At 41.9% G+C, this 22,400-nt stretch overlaps 1 protein-coding gene across 13 annotated transcripts in view; it reads right to left on the reverse strand.

Moving 5' to 3' along the window:
• Positions 1–22,400, reverse strand: part of CADPS (calcium dependent secretion activator) — a 666,812-nt gene that overhangs the window by 319,858 nt on the left and 324,554 nt on the right. For all 13 annotated transcript variants that reach the window (XM_073592156.1, XM_073592166.1, XM_073592157.1 and 10 more), the window contains exons 7-9: positions 12,502–12,613; positions 10,388–10,527; positions 2,815–2,881 (exon numbers count right to left, since the gene is read on the reverse strand). In XM_073592156.1, coding sequence (XP_073448257.1) covers positions 2,815–2,881; positions 10,388–10,527; positions 12,502–12,613 — 319 coding nt within the window. The remainder of the gene's footprint in view (positions 1–2,814; positions 2,882–10,387; positions 10,528–12,501; positions 12,614–22,400) is intronic.

Genomic DNA, 22,400 nt, shown 5'->3' on the forward strand with positions numbered 1-22,400 from the left:
CTCTGATGCTGGGACATTTTCTACTCCCACTGGCCACAGTCTGGCCTCCAAAAAGTCTGAAGGACAGTAAACTGGCCCTTTGTTCAGAGATTCAGAAATTATTGAAGATCGGCATGGCAGCCAGGTAATTACCATTTTTAGAAGGCAGCGGCAGCCTCTATAATTTTTAACCACTTGAGTGCTAGCCTGTATATACCCCTTCATTACCAGGCCATTTTTCACTTTTCTGTACTGTGATAGATTGACTGACAATTACTTGCTCATGCAACGCTGTGCCCAAATTAATTTTTTTCTGGAGTGATGTAAGCCTTTTTTCTTGAGTGATGTTTATAAACGACGTTCAAGAAATAAACATCCACCTTCTTGTCATTTTTGTTTTTTTTAACAAAACGGTGGTAGGAATATGGTTGAAGTGTGTGTTCAGACAAAACTTTTTTTAGTTGTAGACACAGTGTTGAAGAAATAGAACCCCTGTCATTTTTTAATTCTTCAAAAATTAAAGTATAAATGAAGAAAAACGATTTTAAATAGTGTAGAGAAGGATATGCGCACCTGTCTGATTCTATTTGCTGTATATGCCCCCATTAGGGAGATTCACCATCTCTAATGTTTGCCATTATCATCAAGAGTGAAAGTAAAAGAAAATCCCAAATTTTGGGTTGACTCCATAACAGGAAAAGAGGGGATATCTTCCACTGGGAACACTAGTTCTGGTGACCCTGGTGACAACCAGGGATTCCTTCACTTCGGACAGGATTCCTCTGACTTTTTGTTTTGGCTATGGGATAGAAAGCCAAGGGAAATCTTTCCAATGGGACACAGATGACAAAAAAAAAAAAAAAAAAAACTGGCATGGGTTGTAACCCTCTCTTACTCTATCCAAGAGTAAAACAAAGTTTTGCCTTTAGTTCTAAGTTTTTACAGTCAAATAAACACACATAATGGGGTTGATTTACTTAAATTGGAGTGCAAAATCTGGTGCAGTTGTGGATGGTAGCCAATCAGCTTCTAACTTCAGCCTGTTCAATTAAGATTTGACAATAAAACCTAGAAGCTGATTGGTTTCTATGCAGAGCTGCACCAAATTTTGCACTCTCCAGTTTTAGTAAATCAACCCAATGAGTAGTGAGTTACAAAGTGTTTTCTCATAGCCATTTCCAACTCAACCAACACAGTGATCTTGTTTGAAGATTTCTGTGTCCGTACCAATGGAATAAGCATTGATATTCCTCTATAGTTTAGAATTACTTAAAGTGGAGTTCCACCCACTTTTACAACTCTTCAGCATCCCTCACTAAACTGTGCACTGTAAACAAATTGGATATTTTTTATTTTTTTTCTCAGCACCTACTGTATATCTGCTGTATTCATTTTTCACTTCCTCCTCCCTGGCCGCGGCCCATTGCATCATTTCCTGTTTGCAATGCCTTCTGGGAAGGGGCGGCAACTTCCTCTGAAACTGCAGTTGCTATGGAAACCTGACCTGAAACCTATTACACTGCTTGTGCTGCACTGAGCATGTGCGGGATCTGCAAGGATGAGATCCAGGAAGAAATACAGTCTGGCTTCAGATGCCCACACTTAAGATGGACATGGCCTGCTGTAAGTTTATAAAATAACAAACTACTGCTATAAACTAACAAAACAGACCTTAGTTTACAGACTAACTTTACTAGAATACATTAAGCTTGTGCATTATAGGGGTATTTTTATTTAAAAAGTATAATTTCGGCCGGAACACCTCTTTAACCTCCCTGGCGGAGTGTGGCTCGGGGTGAATTTTCAGTAACAAAAGCGGTAACCCCGAGCCGCACTCGCGATTGCATTGCAGGATCCAGGCAAAGTTACTTACCTTGTCCCCAGGAGCCTGCGATGTCTCCCCGCTGTGTCCGCGGGCTCTGTCCTCCACTCGATTTATCACAGTGCCGGGCTCTGTTCCCTGCGAGGGTCGCAACGCACGGGGGAGGAGCCCAGCGCCAAATTCAAAAAGATAAAAAATACACAATACATACAGTACACTGTAATCTTACAGATTACATTACTGTATCAAATTATTTCACATCCCCTTTGTCCCTAGTGGTTTCTCCAGTGCCCTGCATGCCGTTTTATATTATAAATACTGTTCTTTCTGCCTGGAAACTGGAGATTGTCCATAGCAACCAAAACCGTCCCTTTACATCAAAAGCGGTTTTAGACTTGTAGAATTGAGCGATAGTGATTTGTGGGGAAATTCATCATCAAACACTGAAAGTAACGACAGCGACAATTCTGCAACTGAGCAGATTTTAGTGTTTTAGATTTGATTACATAATTGAATACATTTTATTATTATTATATTATTATTTGTTATAATTATTTATAGTTATTTATTATATTATAATTTATGATTTTGTGTTTCAAACTTTATCATACCCGGGATGTCTACTAGACTCTTGTTTGGACAGATTTAAGTGAGTTATTCCTAAGAAATAAAGGCCTACAATATAAAACGCCAAATTTCTATGCAAAACAATTGTACCACTTTGAGCATCAAAAATCTGACATAATCATACCGCCAGGGAGGTTAATCTATATTGCGATTACAATCCTTGAGCACTTTCATGGTATGTAATTGACACCTATGGTATAGGTAATATTGAATCTTTATTTAGGTTTGGTTATTTTTTTATTTTCATTATGGCATTGTTATGATATCCTTACACCAAAGATTTCTTTTTTACATTTATGTGACATAGATCAGCCACACATTATAATAACACATACATTTCAGTAGCTGTAAAAGTATTTTTAAAATATTCAAAATGCATATATTACCTGGACCAAGACAAAAAAGCGTTTTTTCCATCTTTTCCACACATTTTTCCCAATTGCCCATAAATACCTAGGGAACAATTGAGAGATAACACATTAACAAGTGCAAATTAATTGCTGGAAGGTGTCTGATGATTACCTGTAATAAGACCAACAGAGAATTTTTTACAGAGCTTATCAGGAATGAGAAAAAGTCATTAGCTGTTTCCAGGTTCTGTAAAACACAAAACAATAATAATAAAGAGCTGTAGCTGTTCTGGCATTAGCTCGACCCAAAAGGCTGCAAGACCCACTGATTCGGGAACAATTATCAAGGTGGGTTTTATGCCTTCACACCACAGTTTGAGCCCCTCTACCACTTTACTGACTTGAAGAGGACCTGTAGGTGGCCCAAAAAAATTGTAATACTGGTAAGCCAAAAATCCTTTATTCACAGCAAATTTAAACATTGACCTCAGTTACTGGGTGCAGCTAACCTATACACATTGCATTATCTATACTTTTTAATATATATATATATATATATCTATTTTGTTTTCTATTTTCTATTTTGCTCTGGTTTGTCTGGAAATTGTTTGATTGATTTAATAATAGAATTTCCTATGAAGGACATGAGGACAGAGTCTCATCTGTTTAGATACACAATGCCCATTGCTCTTAGAGAGATGCCTACAGACTGGTCCATTTCACGTCTGGTAAATGTTCCTGCAGAGCAAAGAATGAACTGAATGCTGAGCTCAGGGATGAACTTTTCTGCAGGCTCTGCAGTAACTAAAATGGGAATAATGTACAAACTGAGCGGGACACATTTTATATCAAGCAAACCACAGTATGACATAATATTTGACATTATTGAGTGCTGTAATATTAACACCTGGAAGGTTTAAAAAGCTTAGACCAATGTAAGTGTGCATATCCCATACCTGACTGATCCCTGTAGTAGTTGCCGCTACTACAGTGTCAGCAGCAGTCTTCTGGGTCCAGTGCAAAATGGCTGCCCCAATGCATGGTGACCACAGGGGATTGCTTGCTTGGCACTTCCACCATTCAGAGAAAGCCTTGTTTTTTAATGAATACTAGGTCTTCTCCAACTGGATGAGGTGGAGATAATGTCTTCATTGCCTGTCGTTCCAACTCATTCAATCAGAAAAACCCCATGTATTCAATGACAAAAAGGCCTTTTCTTAACGTGGTTGCAACCCTAAAAAACAAAACAAAAAAAAAAGATCCTGTTCCTTTAAGGCATGGTCTATAGCACAATGCTCGTGCCATGCAATTTGTCCCTTTCTATGTTGTAATATACCTGGTTGATCCTGCCGGTTCCTGTGTCACCCTGTGTATACTAAACTGTCATGGTTATGCAGTAGTGTTTGTCTGTCAGCTTACCTCTCCATGTGTTCAGATTAAGAGGCCAGCCACTCTCACCTGGCTGCTTAAATAATCTCTCCTCAAACGATGGCTCCACCCAGCCCCTATCAGTGCACTCTATATTAACCTGTGCACTACAAGCCAGCCCTGCTGATCAACCATTGTGTGTTTAGCTTTTGTGTGCGACTTGCTGTGTCTTCTACGCCTGATTCCAGTTACCAATCTTGGCTTGTTCTTGACTATCCCTGCTTGCTTGTGACCCTGACCTTTTGGCATGTTCCCTGTCTATCCTTGTCTGCTAGTCGCCCTGACCATTTGCTTATCTCCTTACTACCCCTTGTTGTCCTGGGCTGCTGCTTCCTCTCTGTCCTCCCGTAGCCTACCGTGAATGTGAGCTGAGAGACCCTGGGAGCCGTGACCTGGAGTCAGTTGCAGCGCAGTCCATCCTCACCACTAGAGGCTCTGGTGAACACCTGCTGGCTCTTAGACTTCGCGCCCTGGGGAATCTTATGCTCTAGCTCCCACTGGGATCCGTGTTGGTCTGCAGTGAACCTGCCTTCCTGAACCACCCAGCAGTCAGCCGTAGGGTCCACTACCTTAGCGGTGCACTCCTGACTCCAACGGCGTGCATCTGTCACCTGGATTCAGGTGACCTGACATAAACATGGTAATCATGGCTGCTGAGCCATGATATCGTGGTCAGTTTATGTGCCTCCATCATCCCGCTCTCTGCTCTGAGTCTCTCCCCCTCCCCGCCCCTATTCTGCTGCAATATGCACCAAAAATACTTGTATTCCTTCTGGTTTAAACAGTTATTAACTACAATGTTATTCTATGTGTTCATGCACATTAGGATGATTACAGGCATATTTTAAGCTCAACGTTTAGAGGCAGGAAAAAAGTCTAGTTTGCGTTTCTGATTGATGGTTTCTGGCAGAAAAAACGCAAAACTCTCCTAAACTCATCAAACTATGTACAAAAAACGCTCTAGATTAGTATTTTTTTTTCTGCCAAGGCAACTATCATTTTTTTAAGCCCATGCAGTAGAACGATTCTGGCTAAAACGAGAATCACAATTTTTTTGCTTAGAAGAAAGATTGCGATTCTTGTGGCGTAACATCATCTTTCACATTATACAACAAAATACAAAAAAATTGGGCTAACTTTACTGTTTCATTTTTTTTTTAAAGTGTATTTTTTTCAAAAGAATTTGCGTTTAAAAGACCTCTGCGCAAATACAATATAATGTTTGGGGGTTCTAAGTAATTTTCTAGCAAAAAATACTGATTTTAACTTGTAAGCAACAAGTATCAAAAAAAGATTTAGTCTTTAAGTGCTTAAACTGACCTCATTTACAGATAGAAGTTCATTCCTTTGATCTAAAAGAACAGAAGATCAGGGTGGATAAAAATCTATGATTTTTTTTTTTTTAATCTCAAAAATCCGATTTTCCTAATTTCCATTGGATTTTTTTCTAAAGATAGTTTTCTATTTAAGATACATTAATAATTAAGTTTATTCAGCATGAAATGAAGCTTAGTTATGTAGCATGAGGCTGTATATTCTGCAATATTTACATTTTTGGTAAACTCATTCAGTGAATCCAAGCTCTGCAAGCTGAGATAACATGCACTGCATTGATGCATTCACACAATTTCACAGTAACCATGAGATAAAACAAAGTTCAGGAATATTCCTTTATCCCATTGCTTTGCAAATCTATGTACACTACAAACTGTATGATTGAATTGGTTCTGATATTGCGGTTTTACTAACCTGACAGCTTATTATTCTAAATAGGAAACCTTCATTTTGTTTGTAAATATTAAAGATTCTACCAGCAAGAATGTCCTTACATTTAAAGAGCACCTGTCATTTCAGATCCATCATGGCAGCGCCTGTTAGCGGGCATCCACTCACCTGCTGCCGCCACGTCCCTCACCTTGTTGTGTCACTGCCACATCACCAGCTGTCCCATTAAAGAGAATGGGACTGTCGGTGAGTCAACAGCGGGTCAGAGGAGGAGCCCCTGCGGGACAGAGATGACAGTTCCTCTTTAAAAATTATGATTTAAATCGAGTTGATTTAAATCAAGCCTTTTTACTAGTGATTTAAATCAAATCCACCCTGCTAAAGATAAAATGTTTCTCTTTATCTCCGCATAAGCGATGTTGTGAGAAACTTTGCAGGTTGCCTGTTTTTTTTGACAGCTGTCGGCTTGAACAGAGAACTCTTTGCACTGGATCAAGGAAATGCTTTTTTAAGATCAGGAGGTGGGTAGAATCGCGATCTCGATTCTTTCACGATTAATCGTGCAGTTCTAGCATGTAGCCTTAGCCTTGTCATTTTAAGAAAACACACACACTGTAGTTAATAACTGTATAAACCAGAGGGCATACCAGTAAAGTCACAATGTGACTTTACAAACACTTTAATGGTAGAAAGGCAGCGCAAGAGATCCCCTGTGGACTAATATGACTGCAGCTGTAAACAGTAATTGAGGGCTACGGTGATGAGGCTGTAAAAGAGTTCATATCTCAGTGCTCTAGTGCTCTAAGAAGTAAGAAATCTTTGTTTTTTTCCTTTTTGTTGAATGTTCTGTGTGGCTCCAAGAAAAACGCAACTTCCATAATGCTAACTAGTAACATGCATCCCAAATATACCATATGAAAAACCCAGAGGTGTTCAAAGCAGACCTAGCAGGCGCTGGGTTCCCTAGCACCCCCTGGCTGTATTTTGCCCTATTTTTTTTTTTTTTTTTTTATACTCACCTTTTCAAAATGTCCTAGGCCGGAGTTCCATCAGAATCAGCGACCTGTCAGATTAGGTAACGGAAGTGACGTTCTCACTACACCAGTGGTTCTCAACTCCAGTCCTCAGGACCCACCAACAGGCCAGGTTTGCAAGATAGCTGAAATACATCACAAGTGATATCACTTGCTGCTCAGTGATTGCAGTATTCTAGTCTGCAACTCCCCAAATTAATACATAAAACCTGGCCTGTTGGTGGGTCCCGAGGACTGGAGTTGAGAACCACTGCACTACACCGTGACGGTCATCTTGGTACACCCCACACTGCAGTAAGATATCTTGCAAACTGAGGCACTTTACAGGTGTTTTTGCACTAAAAATAGCGCCTGTAAAGCGCCTGTAAAGAGCCTCTTCTGCGGCCCCAGTGTGAAAGCCCGAGTGCTTTCACACTGGAGCGGTGCGCTTGCAGGACAGGAAAAAAAGTCCTGCAAGCAGCATCTTTGGGGCGGTGCGGAAACGGTGTATACACCGCTCCTCTTCTGCCCCTGCCCATTGAAATGAATAGGCGCCGCTTTCAAAGCGCCTTAAAAGCGATGTGAAAGCAGTGCTAAGCAGGCACTTTTAACCCCTTTTTAATCCTTTCTGGGGGTTAACAGCCCGCTAGCTGTACCAAAGCGCCACTATAACAGCGGAAAGTGTCGCAAAAACTAGCGGCGCTTTAACGCTAATGCCTGCACTGCTCTTGTGTGAAAGGATACTAAGCCTGCAGTAAGAAGGCGGCAGCAGACATCTTTTTACACCCACCCAAGTCTTGCATTTCACACTTATTTTTACCAGTAAACTGAGCTTATATAGTGAAATACAGTATTTTGAAATCCGTCAGACTGTTTTGATGTTGAATTTTAAAAGCAGCGGTGTTCTGCCAGATTAGCAAACCTGTGAGATCAGCAGGCTTGCCGCTGCATTTAAAATGCGTTTAAAATTCAACATGGAAATAGTGTCATGGATTTCCAAATACTGTATTTCACTATATAAGCTCAATTTACTGATAAAAATAAGTGTGAAATTCAGTGGCGGCTCGTCCATTAGGGGTGCCTGGGAACCGCCCCCTCTCTCCACGCCACCCCCTATATGCAATGTTTAGATTCATGCATAGCACGAATCTATCCACAAGCGCCACGGCCACCCCCTCCCTGTTCATGCTTCTGGTCCCTTTCAGGGCACCAGGCGCATGAATTACAATGACAAGTTTTTTTTTTAAGCACCTAATTAGAGCCAGAGGCTCTAATAGGCTTCAAAATAGGGTGGGTTCGAGTCGCAGAGAATGCGCTCCGATCCCACCCAGGTGTGTTACAACAGCGAACATTCGCTGTTGAAACACTGATCCTCAATCTGTTCTCCGCTCGGCCGAAAATAGAAGACTCCCGATTGGCCGCCGAGGAGGAGGGAGGAAACAGAAGCCACCGCCACCGTGATGACCCATGGAGAACAAGAGAACGGGAGCCCGCCGCCGAGTAGGGGAAGCCGCCGGTGATTTGGTAAGTGCTACAGACCGACCGGGGGGGCGAGGGTTTGGCATACTGTTTTCCGCCCCCCCCCCCAAAAATTTTGTCCGCCACTGGTGAAATGCAAGACTTGGTTGGGTGTAAAAAGATGTCCACTGCTGTCTTCTGACTGCAGGCTTACTGCGGACAAGTGCAGGGTGTAGTAAATGGTCGTCATGGTGTTGTGACGGAACGTCACTTCCGTTGCTTATTCTGATTGGTCGCCGATTCTGACGGAACACCGGTCATGTAAGGTGGTATAGGGTCCTTTTCAGTTCCTCTCCTGTGATGGGTAGTCCAATGTAATTATGTTAGTACTGTTCTCTGCAACGTAGTATTTCAGTGCAAGGCACTACCTCAAAGGGTGAGTCTATGAAACCCTGCAGGCACAGGTGGTTCTCAGTCTTAGGGGTTCATCTACATGTTCAAATGCATGTTATTACATCTTCTATATAAAACAGACCAACTTCTGTTATCTTTAGCCAAAATTTCTGCTAATGTTCATATCTACCCCATATGACCTTCGCTGTCCAGCAAAATGAGACATTCTTAAGCCTAATACACAAAGGGCCGCATGTCGGGCGGCATCGGCCGGTTCAATAGAAACACACCATCATTCGGCCCGTGTGTAATGCAGTCGGTCCAAAAGAAACTGGCCATTCTGTCCAAAGGGCATGACCGAAAAAAGTCTGCGATTAGCTCCCGATCAGCACTCTCAGCCAATGGCTGAAACCACTGACTGGAGTGTTCTGGCGAGGGTCTGTCCCCCTGTCAGAACACAATAGAATGGCAAGGGAGATCGTTGTACTAATATTGGATAGTCAATACAGCGGCTCCTGCTGAGCTGTCAGGTTATTTTTTCATTCAGCACTGCTGTACTAGGCTTAAGGGCTTATTCACATGTGGCTCAGGATATCTAATTGCTGGTGTTCTAAGAGAGATAACAATGTGATCAGCATTTGATTCCCAGCAGTTGTCCAAGTTCTCAGGAGGCATGACAGAATGGTTATACTCCATAATATTCTAGACCACGGGTGTTCAACCTGCAGCCCAAGACGCCTACGAATGCGGCCCAACACAATTTCATATCGTCTTAAAAAGGTGTTGTTTTTTATCTTTTTTTGGAGGGGAGGGGGGTATTTTTGTAAAAATGGGATTACACTTAGAAAACACATGCAGACGAAGAAAAAATTTACAGTGTATTTATGTTCTCAAAGAAAAAATATTTCACTCTTCACAATCACGCCTTATTCATGTCATCAGTTTTAGGTAGCACCTATATTTGTGAGCAACTATTTTCAAGGGTGAAGCATATGAAGGGCAAAATTAGAAACAAAATATCTGATGAGCACCTTGAGAATTCATTGAGAATTGCTACTACATCCATTAAACCAGATATTGATGCATTCATTTATCAAAAACAGTGTCAAATATCGCACTATGTTGCCGTCTTTTATTTTATACATAAAAATGAAGTTTTATTACTTTGATTAGATCGGTACATTATCTATATCAGTGATCATTAACTTGTGATCTGCCTGTCTTTTTCTGCTCATCAGCTATCCTTGTTGTTGGTGTATTTTTTGTGTGGCCCAAGACAATTCCTCTTCTTGTAATGTGGCCCAGGAAGGTGAAAATGTTGGACACTCCTGTTCTAGACCCAAAGTGCTCAGTCATATGCAGGAAGACACAAAAGTACGGGTAATAACACCAAAACATGAATACTGTAGGAGTTGGTATCATTTAAAAGAGCAGAATAAATAAATTCTTCAAGTAAAGCAGAAAATATTTTTTATAGTCTACTACTGTCTGCATGGAATCAACAACTACAGAGCAGATATTATAGAATCAAGGTAAATGGACATGAGACATGATTTATTGAGTAACTCCTCACAATTTTTTTGAGTACTTACCCACAATGTTTCATGTTTTGTGGTTTATCCATTCGGACTGCTAACTTTATTTTAAGATCATGATCAGGGCAGTTTTTGGACACTGCCATTTTGTGCCACTCTGATTGTTTGGGACTGTTGGGAGTTGGGTGTAGGACGACCTAAAATATATACAGAAACAGAAAAAAACAACAGACAATCCTTTGGAAGAAAGAGCGGGTGAGTCTACAAAAAAGCAATGCATGCCCTTCATGGATGGCACTGTGATTAGCACTCTTGCCTGTGGCACTGAGGTTTAGACTTCAATTAACAATAAGGGCACTGCCTGCATACAACCATCACTCCCTCCTTAACCACACCAAAGTAACCACACAACAACAAGTTGGAGTTAAAAGGTTATAGCAGCCTTATTAAAGGGGTTGTAAAGGCATAAGGTATTTTTTATCTGAATGCATTCTATGCATTCAGATAGTAAGCCTTCTGTGTGCAGCAGCCCCCCTCAGCCCCCCTAATACTTACCAGAGGTCCCTCTCTGTCCAGCGATGTCCACGAGTGTCTCAGCCATCCGAGATTCTCCTTCCCGATTGGCTGAGACACAGCAGTGGTGCTATTGGCTCCCACTGCTGTCAATCAAAGTCAGCTAGCCAATCAGGGGAGAGAGGGGGCGGTATCAGGGCTCCGTGTCTGAATGGACACAGGGAGCTGTGACTCGGCTTGGGTGACCCTATAGCAAGCTGCTTGCTGTGGGGGCACTGAACAGGAGGGATGAGTCAGGATCACAGAAGAGGGATCCGAGAAAAGGAGGATCCAGGCTGCTTCGTGCAAATCCACTGCAACAGAGCAGGTAAGTATAACATCTTTACTATTTTTATAGGAAAAAAAAAACTAGCCTTTACAATCACTTTAACAAACTGGAAAATCCTCCAGCCACAACAACCACTGACTCGGAGACAACAAATGCAGACACAACCATATCAACTACTGCTGTCCCTCGGATGGGTTCCTACACTGTACATTTGTGCCCCATACTAATCTACAAGGGCCTTGTACCCCACTAGTCGCCATGACTCAGCCACACCAACCACAAAATAACTCACGAGAAACAAGACAAGCTAACGGGATCAAAGGATGTGAAGTTCCCCCAACTCAGCTTCCTTTTGACTGAGGATATCCTGGGACCCCCTTACTGACCACCCCTCGCAGCTCCACCCATTTCTACTTCGCCCACCATTTGAGTAAGTCTTTACAGCTATTTTTTCTTTCAGGGCCAGTTCACACCATAGACATGCAGTCCGGATGCATTCCAGATGCTTTTCTGCATGCGCATTTTTGTCAAGCGTTTTTGATGCAGTCCATGCTTTTTTTCTCCCCCTTTTTTTTATAACCTTAAATAAGGACATGTTTGTTCCAGTGTGTTTTTTGATTCATTTACGTGTGTTCCAGTGCATTCCAGTGCGTTTTTGATGCATTTTAAAGCATTCCAGTACAGTCCAGTGCAGGTAAGGTACAACATGTTCTACTTTTTTTTTCTGGAACTGAAACACACTGGAACTGCAAGCACTGGTGTGAACTATGCCACTGAAACCATTTACCTACTTTTCATGTGTTTTTGATACAGAAAAAAAAAACGCACTGGATTGCATGTGGTGTGAACTGGCCCTCAAACTCAAGAAAAACCCCTCCTAGACCCAAGTCCCTTTAACCCGTCTCACGCCCTCCATCCATGTTTTTTCTTTTTCTTACACAAGGCTTAACCTTCTCTGTATGATTGTGTGACTGTAATCCAAGCCCTTCACCTTCCTTTTATAACTCTAAAAGCTACAGGTAAGGTATCTGGCTTCTGACAAATTGGTCCTAGTTGGTTCTCATGTGTTGGCGATTTTGCCCACTCCATTTTTGCAGCCAGTATATAGTAAATAATAATGTGGGTGATGCTGTTTACAATGGTTTTGGATCAAGAAACCAAAAACACATTCTACCACTGATGAGTTGCCTATATTTCCATGGGGAGCTGATAGAAGGAGGAGCTAGGGCGTGTCAAGGGTATGTCATTTTGGCTAAAAATCTTGATGCTAATAACTATTTCCTATCTTAGACATTTGGGTGTAACATTGTTACGTTGATATATTCCTTACCCGTCCAAGTTCCTTATCCTCCAGCGCCAGCACTCCAGTGCTCTCTGTAAAAAGCTTGACCTTGACAGCAGGCAGCGCATGTGTGGTGCTAAAGTCCCCTTGTGTCCCCCAGCTGCAAAACAACAAATAAACAGTAGTCAACATGCAACTGTATGCTATGCAAATCAGACAATGGGTTAAATAAAAAACGACAATATAGCACAAAAATGTGCTACAACTCAGTGACAAGAAATGTGTTAATTGTCTCTCTAGTTAATGTGAGACAGATGTCTGGAATGGTAGTTTGCTGCTAAGATCTTGTAGGTGCAAGATATTGCAGATCAGCAGTAGCACAACTCGTTTTCTTTATTAACCAATTTCTAGTAACTAGTATTTATGGGGGTATTCAAGGCTTCATTTACAGTGGCTGAAAAAACAGAATATAATTTAGGCTGGGGGTCTGAGTGACCATTCCTCAATCATGTGGGAGAAAGGGTGGTAAGTCACATGCCACCCATCATGGGCAAAGCACAAGTTCTCTTTAAACGTTAGGTGCCCTCTAAAAATTTCCAGAGATGGGATTAAAGCAGAATTCCTTAACAAAATCTATTATGGAAACCCTTTTTCCTTGAAACTAGTGTTAACAAAACAAAACTTTGTCTTAAAAAGAAAAAAGCTATCCTGAAGGCTTTTCATTGCAGAAGATACACACTAGGGGTATTCATAAAAATTGTTGAAATTCCATTGCACCTCCACATCAAAATTGTTGGTATTTAAAACAAATTCATGTATCTGTTGGAAACAGGTACATAAAATCTGTCTTAAAAGGTGGCGCCACTGAAACTGGAGTGTGTATACCACTCTGTCCTCAATGCAGCTTAGCTTTACTGAGCTCCTTCCTCTGAAGCACAGGCAGGCACATGGCCAAGGAGTTTTGTAATGTAGTGGGTGAAGTCTGATGGAAAACTAAAAGACCAGTTCCCCATCAGGTCCGCCTTACTTTTAAATGACAGTGCATAGCAAACATTCTGGTTGTGGAGTTGGGTGGGTGGAGTCTGATGGGGGGAGACTAGTTCCCAATCAGGTCCAGTGTTACTTAACATTGGCCAAATATGGGTTACTATATTTGGATAATGAGGTCACCAGTATTCATGGACCCTTTGTTTATATGAATCTTTTGGCTAGGAAATCTCCTGGTCAGCAGCTGAATGGGGCCAGGGATGAATCACTGGTTGCTAGGAAGCCAGCAGTCACCAGTGTCCTGGCAACCATAAGCACTGTGTGGAAACTTGTCACATTAGCGAGGGTGTTCAAAGACATCACATTGCAGGAGGGAAGGCGAGTATAGCAGACTTTCTTTACTACTTTAAGCCCTACTCCAGGCCAAACCTGTTTTTTTTTTTTTTTTGATACAACATAGAACTGTTGAGTTAGAAACTGAACTTTTTTTTTTTTTTGCTGTCTGTGCTCCCATATGGGAGATCTTTCTTCACTTCCTGTCAGGTCTTAAGTTAGGGGAAATCCTACCTATTAGAACAATGGACAACATTTATGTTGATAATGAGGAGGGATTAAAACCAGACAGATATTTTAACCCTTCCCAACTCTATCCAACACCCAAAAAAAAAGATTTTGACTGGAGATGAGCTTTAGGCCTCATGCACACAGGACACTTCTTTCCACCCCTGCATGCCTTTGCTCCTGGCAGTTTAAAAAACGCTCCTAAAGCCAAGTTTTGCAAACGTGTTTAGGCACATCAGTGTTTGGGTGTTCAGTTATGCCCCGTACACACGGTCGGACATTGATCGGACATTCCGACAACAAAATCCATGGATTTTTTCCGACGGATGTTGGCTCAAACTTGTCTTGCATACACACGGTCACACAAAGTTGTCGGAAAATCCGATCATTCTGAATACGGTGACGTAAAACACGTACGTCGGGACTATAAACGGGGCAGTGGCCAATAGCTTTCATCTCTTTATTTATTCTGAGCATGCGTGGCACTTTGTGCTTCAGATTTGTGTACACACGATCGGAAATTCCGACAACAGATTTTGTTGTCGGAAAATTTTATAGCCTGCTCTCAAACTTTGTGTGTCGGAAAATCCGATGGAAAATGTGTGATGGAGCCCACACACGGTCGGAATTTCCGACAACAAGGTCCTATCACACATTTTCCATCGGAAAATCCGACCGTGTGTACAGGGCATAACTCTATTGGGTGGCATTCGTTTATTTTGGCCATAGGAACGAATGAATGCTCAAGTGCTAATTGCGCCGTATTTAGGTGTGTTCAGTGTTTCTTCTGTCCAAAAAGCTCTTCTCTTGAACATGGTGGTGGTGCATTTTGAGGGGTTTTTTTTAGCCTATATGTGCTCCTCTTCTAATATACCTGGGAGACTGTGAGGTATGTTTACAGGCTGAAAAAAAAAGGTCAAATTCCTGTAAAAGTAAACATTTTCACGTCCTGTGTGCATGAGGCCTTAAACTGTCTGTAGAAGTACTACTATGCAATTTAAAAATAGTGTCAACTTCCTGAAATGCAAACTGCTGAATTCTGTAAAATTGGAACAATGGCAGAAGTTTAGAAATGGCGCAAACACTAACCTGGCAGGTAAGTAATGAACCAAAGGATCAGAAGGGGGAAATGATTACCCTACCATTTTTTATATATATATATAGGTTATTATTTTGCTCTTTAACAAAGCATGTTGTAGTCAACAGAGAACAGTCTTCATAACACAAGAAATAGATAAGAGGCATAAACACAGTATAATAGGACTGAAGAAAGCCTCGTTGCCAACATGAACAGGGATCTTCTGTCCATCTCTTAAAAAGCCATACAGCCACTCCATTGCAAGGCTACATTACAATGGAGACCCATATAAAGTCATAGTCATTTCCTTGGTATTCTTATTCAGGTATGTTCTATCCCCACTGATATCCAGACAGACACCAACTACAATGTTCTATCTGACAAAATGTTCTGCATTGTGACAGTTTATAAACAAAATCAAAGCAAAAGTGGATTTTTTCTCCGCATTAAATTTCATTTCTTCAAACTGCATTAAAAAAACATTAGGCTGGAAACTTGCCAGTAATTTTTGATGGCTTTAAAGTAGATGAAAATCCTATATGAATGACATTTAGTTTGTTAAAGTGCTGTATATCATAAACAATCGCCTTTTTTAATACAATACTTTTATTACCATTTTTTTCATCTTTTGTTGCATCTTGGTTCTTCTGGCATCCTGCAAACTTTTATGCCGCGTACACACGGTCGGACTTTTCGTCTACAAAAGTCCAACGGACGCCGACGGACTAAAGCTGGCTGGTAATCCGATCGTGTGTGGGCTTCTCCGGACTTTCAGCAGACTTTTTCAGCCTCAAATCCGACGGACTTTAGATTTGAAACATGCTTCAAATCTTTACGTCGTAACTACGACGGACCCCGAAATCCGCTCGTCTGTGTGCTAGTCCGACGGACAAAAACCCATGCTAGGGCAGCTATTGGCTACTGGCTATGAACTTCCTTATTTTAGTCCGGTGTACGTCATCACGTACGAATCCGTCGAACTTTTGTGTGGTCGTGTGTAGGCAAGTCCGTTCGTTAGAAAGTCTGCTGCAAGTCCGCCGAAAGTCCGCAGGAAGTCTGTCGGACAGGCTGTCGGACTTTTGTAGACGAAAAGTCCGACCGTGTGTACGCGGCATTACTGTATACATGCAAGTCATCAATGGCTGTATAGGATTTCTCAGGCTGGGTTTCATGATTGTGACACCAATCAGCTATATTTGTGTAATGTGTATTGAAACAGTCACTTCTAGTTTCCACTGGAAGTCCATATCATAGGGCGACAATGCAAGGAGCATAACTAGGGGACAGACAGAACATTGTCACCCTATAGCAGAAAGTGCCTGAAAAAGGACCTCCAATGCCACCAGGTAAAAGTTTATAGAATCTTAATTTTAAAATATTGAAAATTACTTCTGAAATATATCAACACATTCAGGGTCCATGCACACTGGGCTTAATGCCAGTTCCCTTGGCAGAAAAAAAGCTCATGTACATATATATATATATATATATATATATATATATATATATACACACCGTATTTATCGGCGTATAACACGCACTTTTTTCCCCTTAAAATCAGGGGAAAATCGTGGGTGCGTGTTATATGCCGATCCCCGCTGATTATGAGCGTAGCGGAGCGATCGCCGCCGACATACACATAGCCGAGTGTACTCGGCTCTTCTCGGCTCCGCTCACAGTCATGCCCAGTCCCGCCATTGGACCTGTGTTATGTCCATCATAGGGCGGGACTCGGCGTGACTGTGAGCGGCGCCAAGAAGAGCCGAGTACACTCGGCTATGTATATGTCAGCTCCGCCCAGTCCCTGTGATCTCGGCAGCGCTTGCTCCGCTCTGCCGAGTCCCTGCAATCTTGGCGGCATATTAAAATCTGTCCAAGCCTGTAATGGACACTGGGGCAAGGCTGCACTGGGGCAAAGCTGCACTGACAAGGCTGCAATGACAAGGCTGCAATGACCACTGGGGCAAAGCTGCACTGACAAAGCTGCAATGGACACTGGGGCAAGGCTGCACTGACACTGAAACGGCTGCAATGACACTGACAAGGCTGCAGATGGACACTGATAAGGCTGCATTGATGGGCATTTAAATGTAAGTTTTTTTTCCTTAAACGTCCCTCCTAAAAGTTTTTTTCCTTAAATTCCCGCCTAAACTTGGGGTGCGTGTTATACGCTGATAAATACAGTATTTTTTTTTTTTTTTTTGCCAGAAAACTGTATGCAAACCAGAAGGGGTTTTTTTCTGCCTCTACATTCCAAGCTTAAAATATGCCTCAAAACGTCCCAATGTGCACAGACACATAGGATAACATTGAGTGGCTTCTACAGGCAAAATGCAAAACCTCTGTAGAAGGAGCATTTTTTAAGCCCAGTGTGCATGGACCCTTAGACCGGGTTCACACTGGTATGACAGGACTGTTGTATGACTGTTATCCTACCGTATTTTTCCATGTATAAGACGCCCCCCACTTTTTCAACCCAAAATTAAGAAATCAATATTTTAAACATAGGTAAAATAGAACACATTACAGTTAATGTTTAAATGCCAGCATATTATGCAGGGGTTGTTCTTCCTGTTTTCTCCACTGTCTGATTATACACTCAGTGGAGGGAGCTACAAACTGTTTATCTGTAGCTCTATTCCCATGCTCTTTTGCATAGCTGGCTACATTTGGTTTGACTTTTGCAGAGTAAGACAATCACTTACTTTTGTATTATTTTCTGACATCTTGGGCTCAGAACACTCCGGTCCCTGTTGCATCTGCGCACTCTCTACTTCCCCCCTCACCTCCAGCTGACGTCAATAACATACGGCTCGTGATTGGAGGAACCCGTTTGACAAGCTATGGGCAGCGACGCACCTGCGCGGCTGTCTCCCAGGCTGACTGACTCTGTATAAGATGCCGCTCGATTTTCAGGCTATTATTTTAGGAACAAATAGCGTCTTATACACAGGAAAAATACGGTACTTTGCCCTGCGACATCAGTCCTACATCGGACCTACTTGAATGAACAGGATACGATTTCTCTCTGACTTTGAGATAGTTTGACTTGTCCTTTTACCAATGAAAACAAATTCCTTTTCCTGCTGCTTTAATCACCATGTCGGATGTCACAAGTAGGATGGTTAGGACGAGGATCCAACTCTGATCCGACTTCAATGATATTGAATGGGCTGAAAACTGACCAAAGTAGTGGCCCTGATCATCGTCTTCTAGGGTCCCCTGGTGGCTCTTGTGGCTCCTCCTCGCATCGGTAAACCCCCTGGGAGAAGCACTCTCCTGGGGGGGGGGTTATTTGCGTCTATAGCCACAGAATGCCGGACTTGGCCCTGACCCCCCAGCGCCTGCATCATTGGATTTGATTGACAGCAGCGGGAGCCAATGGCTGCACTGCTATCAATCTATCCAATCAAGAGCCGAGAACCCCAGGCAGAGAGGCAGAGTGTGTCTCTGCCGAAGGAACGAATGTCTCAGGTGAGTAAAGGGGGGGGCTGGTCAGTGTCGGAAGTTTTTTCAGCCTAATGCATAGGATGCAATAAGGGAGGGGTCTCCAAATGTCCTTCAGGCATTGGTGGGGGGGGGGGACTGTGGTCAGTGGGAGTAAACAATGCCCCATTGTTGATTATCTGTGGGAGGAATAGTGCTCCATTGTTGGCATCAGTGGGAGGAAAAGTGCCTCATTGTTGGCATCAGTGGGAGGAATAGTGCCCCATTGTTGGCATCAGTGGGAGGAATAGTGCCCCATTGTTGGCATTAGGGGGAGGAATAGTGCCTCAAGGGCCATATAAAGGCAAGCAAATCGCCACATCTGGACCCGGCCGTAGTTTGGAGACCACTGCATTAAGCTGAAAAATAATCAGGATTTACAACCCCTTTAAGATGGCTCATAGAGAACCATTGATTTGCACACGTTATTTGTACACGTCATGTGCTCCCAAAGTCGGAGCGTTTGTTGCCCCAGTGTGAACCGGGCTTAGGCTTACATTTGATTTTGGTGTTTGGTTTTACAGCTATTTTAAAGTGTGTGTTGTGTCAAAAATGTTTCAGTTCACTCAATCTGAGCAAGCCAACCTGGGTATATAATTTAATTAAATGGTAAATGAACAGAAATAAACTTTATCTTTAATGATTTTAATAAAACGTTTATTCAAACTGAAAAAAACACACACAGACACCTGTGTGGTCAACTGTAAAAGAGAAAAAATAAATAATGATATTTGAAGCGCTTCACAATGTGCATGAAAATGAATATATAAGAATAAATATAAATAGTCAAATAAATCCAGCGGTGAGTAAAAATTCCTATAAAATCCAGCAATCAAAATAGTGTAAAATTATTAAAAATTAGTGACACCAAATGTGTAAAAAATTCACATAAAAAATCCACATAAAAATAAATATATAGGGATGTATTCAGAAGGTTCAATTATACAGGTGTAGAATCCTGATTGGTATAGAGCTTTTGATCACTAGCAAAGCTGTTTAAAAACACTTGCTTAATTAAGGTGCTCATTGATAGTACCAATGTGTTTTTTGCTTCTATTCACAACCAATGTGGGAATCATAAACAGGCAGATAAGAGAAAAAAACCAATCATTGTGCAATAGTTAGGATACCAAGGTACACAGGCAAACTTCAATCCACTCACGTGTGCCTTATAATGATAAGGCATATGCAGGTTTTACTATAGCAGTCAGCCGCCTTAGACAGGAGCAGATTCACTGTAACTGTAAAAGAGAATTAAGGCTTCAAATACCTATCTTGATTGAAACAATATAAAAGCGAAGCTAAAAAAAAAAAAAATAATAATTTTTCCCATTTGAGCTTTTTTGAACAAGCCAATTAAAGTATATTTATATTTATTCTGTGATTTTTTTTTTTTGGATTTGATTAAAAAAAAAGAAAAAAACACACGCACAAAGACATGTGTAACCAATGGTAAAAGGAATCATGGATCCAAATAGCTGGATAATATTTGGTAAAATAACCTTTTGCATCAATATTAGATCAAAGGGTAAGTCAGAGGGCTTTAGTGGCTACCATTAATATCTGAATGTGGGAGGGGTTCTTGTTTTTCGGGTGTCAGGGGACGCTCTTATTGTTCTGAAAACCTGTAACATCCTCTATCTGTATGAAGGTGCAAAATTATCTGTTCTGTATAGGAAAAGCCCAGTGAGTGTAACCTTTATCTCCTCCTCTTCTATACTCTACTGCCCCGGGACTGGCATGATTGGCAGATCTTATAAATACATGTAACTGAGCATCATTTGGATTGTGAAATTAAGAGCCCAGGATGTAGGGGATTTTGTTCTAGAATCTAGACTGTATCCTTTTGGGAAGGCACAAAGTCTGTTCCACTGGATAGAGTTCAACAGCTGGTGCCTGCCAGCAAATGCATTTCATCAGCAGTAGATCAGTGCAGACAGATGCATTTTGCCCAGGACGACAGCTGTGAACTTTACAACAAACGAGGATGCCCCGAGCACGCAGGTAGTGGCACATTCAGCTTCTTCTGTGTAAAATAAATGCTGAGATTTGTCCAAAGCTGAAAGGTGGGATGTACATGAAATGAAGCCTATATAATGACATAAGATTTCTAGGGCAGGACACATGGAGGAAATACGGAACTAATAAAGCCTAACTCAAATCCTGACCCAAGTCTCATTTTTATTAACGAGGTCTTAAACCCAAAACCAAAACTGCAATATATTGCAGCTTAACAATCATTAGATGTGGTGGCTGCATTTGTTTTGTTATCTCAGGTTTTTTTGCTCTCTGGTTTCACCTGGTGATCTGGCCAGTAACTTGCCTGTTGTATTAGAAAGTCCCCATTCTGGATGAAGGAGCACAGGGGGCACCTTTGGACAACAGCATTATCAGTCGGGGGTGTTAGATATACTAGCAGATTTCAAGATTTAAATCAAACTCCAGCTCACACTTTATAAGAAGTTGTAGGAAGTGTTTTTTTTTGTTTTTTGTTTTACCTTTTGGGATAAAGGTTTTACATAAATAAATAAAAGCTGATCATTGTAAGTACCCCTGCTAGTGTTAAATGGTTTGTCTCATCTCTGTAACTAATACATTCGGCTGGAGAGCTTGTTCTTTTGAAAATCAACAGACTTACTAGCTGGATCATGAATGAGAATAGAAGAAAGAAAGCCTAAAAAAGCAAATGAATGTTGGTGACCATGTTGGCAAGATTGTTCCTTACTTTCTGTGCCTGTAACACAATGCGGAGTAAAGTTGTCATTGGGACAGGGAGATAAAGACAGCAAAAACATTGCCAGAAGCTGTTTTCTTTCAGGGTTCTAATGAAAATGTTTCTTCTGTGTTCCCCTTGGGGAGATTTTCCATTGTTTCCAGTCTTGACACTGTCTTATATTTGTTACAATTTATACACTGTGCTTTAAAGCCTAATTGAATCTTTGTGGTTACGTCACAGTTTGCTTCTCCTACCTGCCAGTGCCTGACAAAGGTCAGACAAGGGAGCAAAACACTGATTGGCCACGGTGGAAGCCTGATTTGGCCACGTGAGCAGCCCAGAATCCCAGTAAAAGAGAGAGAGGGCTGAGCAGCTAGGACCCCCAGAAAGATAGACAAGGAAAATGTCTGGGGGTGTAGAGTGCAGTGAGAACAAAGAATCCTCCTGAGATACAAGTCAGTCAGATGGCCATCCTGATCCTACTAGACACCAGGGAGAGATGAGCAGAACCTCAGAGACACCAATTAGGACAGTGTGTGTGCATGCAGGCAGATATCATAAAAGAGGACCCATGAGGCCACCAAGGATTGGCAGGGTGGAAATTGCAGGCTAGAGCAGGGTTTCTTAACCAGGGTTCCCCCCTGAGGTTACTAGGGTTTCCTTGAGCAATGAGCAATTTATGCCTCTCAGATAAGTTCCCACTGACACCACAGATCCTTTTAGCTTTCTCCAAGGGGATAATTTCTCCCAATGACCACAAGTTTAAGGAGTGTTCTTCCCACTGACCATCACACTATGAGTTGTAGATATAGTCATTTTTAGCAGTTCTCTGAGCATGAGCAAGTTATTTCAAGGGTTCCTCTGTGGTTCCTCTGTGTTGAGAAGGTTGAGCTGGGCTACAGAATGGAAGCCCAGGGCATTGTGGGCTGCCTCCAACCTGCTCCCTTCCCCCATGCTTTTAGAGACATCCCAGCAGCACAGAGGCCACCAGGTACAGTGGGGCCTACAACTCTCACTCACTTCCCTTTATATATCTATCTACCTCTATCCAGCCTATAGGAGTGGCCATCAGGGGACAGACTACTGACTGGAGTCCATCCAATGGTCATCCATGTGCTG

This window comes from Aquarana catesbeiana, linkage group LG07, assembly GCF_042186555.1.
Source record: "Aquarana catesbeiana isolate 2022-GZ linkage group LG07, ASM4218655v1, whole genome shotgun sequence".
Lineage (NCBI taxonomy): Eukaryota > Metazoa > Chordata > Amphibia > Anura > Ranidae > Aquarana > Aquarana catesbeiana.